The 9,993-nt window shown below is 26.7% G+C and overlaps 1 protein-coding gene across 1 annotated transcript; it reads right to left on the bottom strand.

The window, feature by feature from the left end:
* Nucleotides 1-6,250: 6,250 nt before the first annotated feature.
* On the bottom strand, nt 6,251-7,712 carry LOC132919073 (uncharacterized). Its single transcript, XM_060980423.1, has 4 exons — nt 7,688-7,712; nt 7,393-7,615; nt 6,719-7,042; nt 6,251-6,413 (listed from the first exon to the last, which is right to left on the bottom strand). The coding sequence occupies exons 1-4, from the start codon at nt 7,710-7,712 to the stop codon at nt 6,251-6,253; spliced, it is 735 nt and encodes a 244-aa protein (XP_060836406.1).
* Between the last annotated feature and the right edge of the window lie 2,281 nt (nt 7,713-9,993).

Below are 9,993 nucleotides of genomic sequence, written 5' to 3'. Positions count from 1 at the left end.
GTCTGCTAGTAAAATATAATAAATTATCCCAAAAATTAAACACCATTCTTTCGTTAAATCATATTTTTAATTGCACAACAATTATTTTAAAAAAAATATACATACGCGATAACATAAATTCTGTAAAACTAAAAATGTGAACACATATTATATTATACAAGATATCATTTTTGGTTTCAAAATAATGACAAATATATGTCGAGTATAAAAATAATATATAAATGTCTACACAAATGAATCAGATAAAAAAAAAATGAATGTTTTAAAATACGTATTTAACAACTTCATCCGTACAATTTTTTTACATAATATTATATTATACATATATGTCGTAGTGGTGCACAATTGAAGACCCTCATTATCTTGTGCAAAGACTTTCAAAGGTAAAGGAAATGGATATTAGGATCGTTTGTAGTTTGAACGTGAAATGATGGAAAAACATTTTTAAGGACCTTATATCCCTGGAGCCACGGCTGAGACGTGTTTTGTGCAAAAATAAGAAAAACTTAAATAATTTGGTTTAGAATAAACTACATCGTGGTCGGTGTCGAATAAAGTTTGTCTGTAATGAGACATATCAGGCAACGGGTCTGTGGTTGTGGTGATGGTGTTAGCATTGACGCACGGGCACACAATACCTTTTGGATCTTTGCAAAATGAAGTTATGCAAGCGCACGTGTGTTTTTATATGCGTATATGTATGTGTGTGTGAGTTCAGTGTCGTAAAACTTTGCAAATAAACTCATAAATACCTATCCGTCTGGCTTGGCTAGCGGATAATTTTCGACGAAAGGTTACACGGAGGTTTCACAAACAAATAAAATAAACTTTGCCGTTTTCTATTAATCTAGTATAAGGTTTATACGTGTATATATATAATTTTGAAAGCAATCGTTTATAGTGTTTCATTCTGATGGCCATTTTCGAATTGAATCGTTTTTCGATGATTTTCTGCAAAATTAGAACATTGTCCGCTTTCAGCGGCTGTTTCTTCAGTAATCGTATGAAAAACGGTTAAAAATCAAGTTCTTGTTATCTAAAATTAAAAAATAATAACACAAAAATGTAGAAAAATATTTTTAAAAAAAAAAGAATAAAAAATATTATATTTTAATAATAATAGTAAAATATTAGTGTTTTGCATTGTCACCATTGGAAGATCAAAAGCCGACGGCGACGTAACTAAATAATGTTTGAAAATTTGTAAGAATAACAATAGCCTCATCTAGTTATCCTTACAAATTATAATAGTTTGATACAAAAAATATTTTTGTTAATATTTTTAGAAATATTGATTGAGTCACATTATAATAATTACTTCTTTTATTTTGTACACAAAAGTAAATAATACGTAATTGTAAGTCGCTTATAATGAAATAATGAAGAGGTAAATATTTTGATGGTAATTATAAATATTTTAAATTTTTAATAAGCATACTGCAAAAAGTTATTATTTAATAATAACGTTTTTGAATTATACATAATTGTATGTATTAATTACTAAATTGTTTTCATAATTAAATATTAGCAAATGATTAATTTTAAAATAAATATTTGACAATAACTATTATTATTATTACATTTAAATAAATATATTTTTATTATTTATAGGTACGTAATAATATTGTTATACTAATATTTGTGAGAAACCTAAAATCTGTAATAATTAACGTTTAATAATTAACAATGTAAAGCTTGCCTTGGTGGTTAAACGTTGAATTACTTACATTGACTAAACCAAAATAAGGAGTAGCAACTGACAATTTTTTAATTAGGTCGACTTGCATCAAAGTATATCATAAATGAACACGACTGTAAATGAAACGATAGTTAGTACAAGCAGAGAAAAATGCTAAAGTTTATATCTAGAGGGCTAATGAATTGTAATGTCATGACCTGGACACTATTATGAAAAAATATTTATTGATTTTAAAAGTATTTTGATGAAAACAATATTTACAACATTTATTAAATAATTTTAAAACAATTTTATTAACCATAATGAAGTATACGGTGTTATTAAAATATTCTGAACTCAAATTTATTACAGTTAAGTACAATTAAACATATTATTATATAAAATGTTGTGTTATTATAATTATTGATAAATATAACCGTACGATATCGTTGAATTAATATATTTTATAAAAACATTAGATACAGAAATTGTTACTTTTTTGCACTAGTCTTACGGATGACGATCAAAAAAATTGAATGACTTTTTCTATGAAGAATAACAAAACTGGAATCACGTACTTAAAAAAACAGCTAGCAAGTGTGATAGCTTAATAACTTTTTGGAAATATAATTCCATCGAAAACTATATGAATCTTTACTTAAGAAAAAAGACATCTTTATATAATATTATATAATGTTATGAAAGTCATCGAAACGAGATCGTTATTAATTGGTATGCTCGACGAGTACGTGCGATCTTATTATCATCGTTTTATTATTGTATTTATACTAATCATTTTTTCTTCTTTCTGCTGTGTATAGATACATTTTATTGTCGTCTCAGATGGCGAAAGTATATATATATGTATGCATCCCTCGTATAAATACAGTTTACCTTTTTCAATAGGAAATGTTATTTCAGGCAATAATACGAACGTCGAGAAATCGAATAAATAAATTAATAAATGATTAAACTCAAAATATTCTTATAAGTAATCATGTATTCGCATAGAATCATAGTCCTATAATTATACCTAAAATCATACGGTAGTGGCGATATTTAGTTTTTTAACGTTTAGAAAATAACGATTTAAATATAATATAATATCCTCTATTCCTCATATATCACGAGACATCGCGCGGTCTACAATAAGATAATCACCTTGTATATATGCGTATGTATATATTATTATATTGTATACTCAATGTTATGCCCAAATATTATGCGTATTACGTATATAGCATAATATTACAGTATGGCGTTCGGGGCCGATTGATCCACCGCCGTCGAGCCGGTACGAGCAGCACTACCAAGCCCAATAAAATCCCCTTTACCGTCTTAATCCGACCATCTGAGCCTAATCTGCTTGATTGCGGTCTCGCGTACACCTTAGCATACCCACACACACACACATGTGCAAATATAAATATAAATAAGTATGTGTTGTCGGAGACGAGATAACACAACCCCGCAAACGGCTGTCACACGTGCCCGTAAAACCCTTTGCACGCAGCGGCGCACGCGCACAACAACGATCGGTGCGTACACGACCGCACACCCACGTCGAACGCGTAAGCTTCGGAGGTTAGTCTCGCGATCCAGCCGTATTCTAATTGTATAAATAACGACCGAGCTTGTCGGTGCCGCAAACGATAATATATGTCCTCGGGGGTTGTCCGCCTGTTTAAATAGTCACAGCCGTCGCCCCCTCCCCCCTCCCATCGAAACGATATAATAAATATATACCTTCCCGAAAACCATACGTCGTTACTCTCTACACAGAGTCTACAGTATCTGCGTATCGATATTTTATCGATATAAATTAATAAGAGACCCGACTCGGGCGGTGTGTTCCGCCGCGCGTTTGTTTAGGAATTTTCATTATCGTTTTTCGCGTCGCGTCTATTAGGTCCCGTCTACCTACGTATAATAATATGTACGACAGTCGAGTGTACAATATGTATATATAAATAGGTACCTAAATACTAGCTGTGTTACTATACAGCAAGTATATAGCGTTTGTTATACCTTACCTGTTAGACCGGAAATTTGGAATTCAACTCGTCGCCACCGCCGGCACCGCTGCCAGCGACGACGACGGTCGTGCATAAATCAGACGAAACGGTCGATTGAAACACTTTTGCGGACTATTATTATTATTATAATAATACACATACCATCACGAGCCAAGAGTCGTTATTACGGTTTGTCATTATCACATCCGTTTTATCAGACCTTTATCGCGTTTTGTTTTTTTTCCACACACGATTTTAAACCTATTTTAAACGAACTCCGAATAATTAGAATCGCAATATAATAATAATTTATTTTACATCGCACAATATATATTTCGATATATATGCATATTTATGTATATACGTATATTTGGCTGCAGTCGAAAGAACTTATCGGTTATGATGTCTACTTCAATTTGTCAGTGCCGTCACCTGTAAATGCATTACTATTTTTGTGACTACCACGACAGACCGTATTGTCATATTGTTAATATCGAGTGAAATACAATTGTGAACCATTTTCGGCTGATCAAAGCATTTTTTTTCAGTCAAAATATAAATAATTTTGATCAATTATTAATGTCAATAATTAGTATGGCTATTGGCTATCAATTATATAAATTATTTACAATATTCGGTTTTGAAACTATTACGAACACGTTACTTTCAAATCGTTATTTTTTTTTTCATCCACAGTCACATAAAATATTTTTTGTTTGTGAACAATGTTTTTGTAGTAATTGGCATCGGATTCCTAAAATTTCTTCGGAAATCGTTATTGTGTTTTATAGTATTATATAATATACCTAAAATAATATACTGTCGTCGTTTCATGACGTAATTGGACCTACCGCCACCACTGTCGTCGTCATCACTGTTGTCATTATATAGTGCTTTGGCTGACCTTGGACGATTCATTTTTCATTTTAATGAACATTATTCGTGTCGAGTAATTATACTAATCTACGCGACGATTTTTATACGCTCCGATTAAGAAATTTCCCGCCACTGCGCATTAAATAACATAACCATTAACCACACGAACCACCTGCCCGTGTATTGTTGATACAGGGACAATAATTTAGTATTAATATCAGTGGTAATATTTAGCTGATTAATGAGTTAAGCTCATTTATATAAGTAAGTTCGTTAGTTATTTAATATAAGTGTATTATATTTTTACTTAATTTATGTTAACGTTGAACTTATTTATCTATTAATAATTATTTACTAAACTCAAGCAAAACTATTGTTTATATTAATGAATTATTAATTTAGGAAGTTTGTAACATTTATGCTTAATAATTTAACAAATGTTAGTAATTTTAAGGTTATAATAAAAATAATATAACATTATAATAATAGTAATAAAATAGGTTGATTCAATGATTATAATATTATGTTTAGATTAAATAGTACATACAAATTTACTAGCAGTTGCATATTGTTTTTTAAGTTCCTACCAAAAAAAATAAAAAAAATAAACAAAATATTATTTAAAATGTAACAGGCAATAAAAATTATACATATTATAATTAAATGATTTTTTTATTTCTAACGGGGTAACCCTCCTCCAACCAAAGCACAAAATACAAATAAAAACCATAATAATTAGATATTCCCACTAAAAAAAAAAAAAAACTAGACTAATCAGTTGGTGTGACTTAATCTAAACGGAATAAATTTAATTTTGAAAACAGATTTTTATTCATAAAGAAATGTTTTTTTGCGCTCCTACAATATTATATTCTGAGAGATTTTCGCAGAAAATTCCTTATTTCCTTTATTGTACCATTCATCCATCAGTTACAAAATTCGTTGCCACAGATACCGATAATATAATTGTTTGTTTTATAAAAGATATTATACTTTTTTTCGCGTATATTCCTACAAGAATCATATTACATAATTGTCATAGCAACATTAAATTAATTATATTTTTTAGTTATGTACTGTTATTTATATAATATTTCCACATGCACCATATTTTGATATATCTGCCAATAAACGATTATATCACTTTTTTTATTATTATTATTTTTTTTTTTTGAGGAGGGGGGTTTAAAAGTACGCCATAAGTTTCATGTAGTGTCTAAAAATTTCAAATTAAGTATAAACATGATACTTTTATCAAGTGATAATTTATTTGTTTTCTCATAACATTATCTAACTGTAAAATGTCTGTTGTTAAATAACTTAAAATAAACTTAGGTATCAACAACGAGTCAATAAAATTATCAAATATTTTAATACCATGTATTATATTTTTGTAACATTGTTCCATGTATAGTACTCTTAATTTACCAATACTCATTCACTAATATTTTAGTCAGTTATAACACTATGAATACTCTTAATTTTAGTTTCAGTCCAAATTGTTTATTTGTTTACATATTTGCATAAAACTATAGTAAAAAATATACCCCAATAGTAAGACATTACTATACTTACTTGCATTTTATAGTAAAATTGCTTATAGTATTATAGTATTATGTAAATAAATAATAATTGCAAGAAGAAAAATTTAAAATTGTATATGTTTTTATTGGTGATCTCATTACTTTTTTTGCAGTCTGTTTTTAATATACATTTCTCTTCTTAAAGCTGTAGTATTCATTCGAACGCCTTCTCTATGGGTCTTGTGTGCCGCAGGCCGCGGCAAAGTTGTTAACTCCACTTTGACGTCATTATTCAAATCGATTAAAAGACGGTCGATGGCGCTGTAAGTATCGATAATAATATCAGGTAACATAGAAAGAAATTATAATTATTTTTTCATTTGATAAATTATTTTATAGTTGTCTGTTAAGAAACAATTTTAGATAACGTCAATTTCAGACGTTAGTGAAAGAACATATTTATTTTAAAAGACTTCTTTAAAAAAAAATAATAAAAACCCCACCCATTGTATCTTTCTTATATTCAATTATAATTGAATACTTACCTATTTACTAATTTAATTTAAGTATACGTGCGCATACAATTTATTAGAAGCATTATATTGATAAGACGTAATTTTTCTAACCTCATAACCAAATCCTTCGTTGGTTTCACATCAATAAGTATATTTTCCTCTTTATTATTTGCATTTAATAGTTTTATTGGGTTTGAAATTAGTTTAAAATTGTCAGATTCCAACTCTACTTCTTCTCGTTGATCATACTTATCATCTGATTTTAAATATGTTGTATCGGTTTCAAGAAATATTTCGTTTGTAACTTCAGTTATTAAAGCTGTAGTATTGATTCCAACACCTTCTCTATGGATTATCTGTGCTTCTGGCTGTGGGAGAGTTGTTAAATTCGCTTTGGCGTCGTTATTCAAATCGATTAAAATGCTGTTTACGCTGCTGTAATTATTGATAATAGTATCAAGTAAAATAGAAAGCAATTATTAATATATATATATATATATTTTTTAATAAATTATTTGATGTTTATTAATAACCAATTTTATATTTTAATATCAATTTCAAGCGTGTATTAAATCACGTTTATTTTATAAAAATCCTCTTAAAAGAAAAATAAAAAAAAAATATTAATAATCATAAAAACACATAAATAACCAATCGATTATACTACAGTGTATATCTATTTTAATCTGATTTTAATCGAATAAGTTTTTACTAATTGATTATAAATTAAGTTCACACGTGTGGTTTACTATAAATAAATAATGATAATTTGTAAATTTTCAAACCTTATAACTATATCTTTTGTCATTGTCATTGCCATGTCATTTAATATTTTGTTATCTCTGTTATTTGCATATAAAGAACCTGTATATAGCAGATCCTCTTCTTTTTGTTGATCCTCTAGATCATATGATTTTATAGATGTTATATCTGTTTTAAAAAATGTTTCATTCAGGACCCGTGGTTCAATGGTTGTGTAACTTGATAATGACTTACATTCTGCATTGTCTAGATGAAAACAATTTAAAAGTTATAATTAAAATTATGAAAAATAGAATTTCAAAGTGATAAAAAAGGTACTTGTGTTTTCCTTGTTATCTGTCATTTTAAGTTTTTATGTTCAGTTGAGTTATTTTTTAAGTATTAATAATGTGTGAAATATAAAGTATTAGCCAATTTTTTTATAAAGGGAATTGTTTAAATTTAATTGTAAATTGTAAACAAAAATATTGTCAGGGTGATGTACTTTTTTGTTTTCATTTTCTATATACAAAAAAAAATATTATTATGTATTCTGTTGTTTTTCTTGTAAAAATGTATTTTATTATAATCTATGTATACGTATATTATAATTTAAATTTTCAATAAGATGTTCATTTATCACTGTGAAAAAAAAATATAGTTACCATTTTACCAAGCATATAATAACTGAATTTCATATAACTTAACATTTACTTTATTATGCCCGTTAATTAAGTAATGTAATGTATTAGTTTAATATATTATATTTTTTAGTAAAATAAATGAAGGTGGTAAGTACATTTTTTTTATAACGCATTACTTACAATATTCAATATTTACAATATTTTTTAGAATGAAACCTCTATAAAAAAAAAAAATCAAATGGTTATCAAATTATATATTATTTAGTTCCGTGTCTTTTTTTTTTTTTTAATAATAACTATGTATAATAATAGTATTTGGAAATTATCTGTCAATAATAATTAGTATTTTATTTTTCGAACTAGAATAACAAAATATAAATGTAATACTTTACTATACAAAATTATCATGTAATTGAATTCTTACTTCTTTAAAATTATTGTACATGAAAATTTATTTATTATCATTTATGTAGAATAAATATTTTGATATTGTGTTAAATTGAATCTATAACCCACAGTACTTTTAAACATGATTTGTATTAAAACCTAAATGTTAATAATTTGACAAAACCATACCAATTAAATCAATTACATACTAATTATTATTTAATTTTTTTGAATACAAATTTTTGTGAAAAAGTATGAATAAGTGTTAGATATTACTTTTATATGTTTCCTTTAAGGTCTAAGAACATTAAAATCAAATAATAGAGGTCTGAAAAAGTATATGACAAAAATAATATCAAACTAATAGATAACCATTTGATCAATTTAATTACCATACAAATAACAAAATGAGATTTACTATCTTTCAAAAAACTATACATTATATTCAGAATGTCCCATGAATGTAAATTGAAGTACACATATTGACTTTTTTAATGTATGGAAAAAAATTACCACTGATACAAATCATTCACTCTTCACTACATGATCTAAAAGAAAATTATTATTATAAGTTATTTAACTAATTAAAATTATCATAAACAAAAGACATTCGTTGGGTACATGTTAAACAACTTACTTCCACTCATGACCCTTAAATAGTTATATATTATATGTAGGCAGAGTTATAGCCCATTAACGCTAAATATGACCCAAACACGACCCAAAAGTGCAAACAACGATATCTTTTTAATAAACCATAAGCGCAAATAAATTTAATAAAAATAAAATGTTTTTTATCAAAATCATATAGTTGTTAATCAAGCTTTTACAGTAGTAATAGAGTTAAAAAATATTAAAATAAGAATACATATTAGTAGTTATTACTAATTAGTATAAATGTAAAATTATAATGGTTATCTTAAAATTAAGTTTGATCTTTGAAGACCATCATTTTTAAATATTCCAAACAGGAAATTTTTTTTCTATGTACAAGTTCTATACTTTTATATTATAGTTGACTTTAGAGTTGTGATTTGTAGTTTTTCGTCCATTTGGTTGACTTTTTTAATAGACTTCTACCTGGTGCACTTTAAGCACTTCAATAAATTTATAAATTGATGGGTGTAATGAGTACAACATCGTATCAGGTAATACAATTTATTTTTGCGCTTTTATCCCACTAGTATAAGGTACAAAAGCATGAAACGAATTTTGTCGATCGAAAGAAATAGACGATTTGCGCTTTTGGGTTTTACTGGTAGGCATTGATAGTAGTAACTGAAAATAAAAATAACATATACATATAATAATTAGCAATGTGCTATTCAATCGTATTTAACTTTTATTAAATATATATTTTTAAACTATAAACAAATATAAATAAAAAAGTGAATTTAATTTAACGACAAAAAAACATGTTATAAAAAATTATAGAAAGTATTTGTTTTCAAACTTCTTATTTTATGGTTTTAACATTTCTTAAAAATAATTTCTTTCTATCAGAAGTTAATCTAGTTCAATTTTCAATTAATGGTATTTTTAATTATGTCAAAATTAATGAGAAATATTTATACAATTTTGGATTTTGAAATATTATTTTATTATATTATAAAC

The sequence above is a fragment of the Rhopalosiphum padi genome, chromosome 2 (assembly GCF_020882245.1).
Source record: "Rhopalosiphum padi isolate XX-2018 chromosome 2, ASM2088224v1, whole genome shotgun sequence".
Classification (NCBI taxonomy): domain Eukaryota; kingdom Metazoa; phylum Arthropoda; class Insecta; order Hemiptera; family Aphididae; genus Rhopalosiphum; species Rhopalosiphum padi.
The sequence above is the reverse complement of the archived record's forward strand: the minus strand, read 5'-3'. Positions and strand labels throughout refer to the sequence as shown.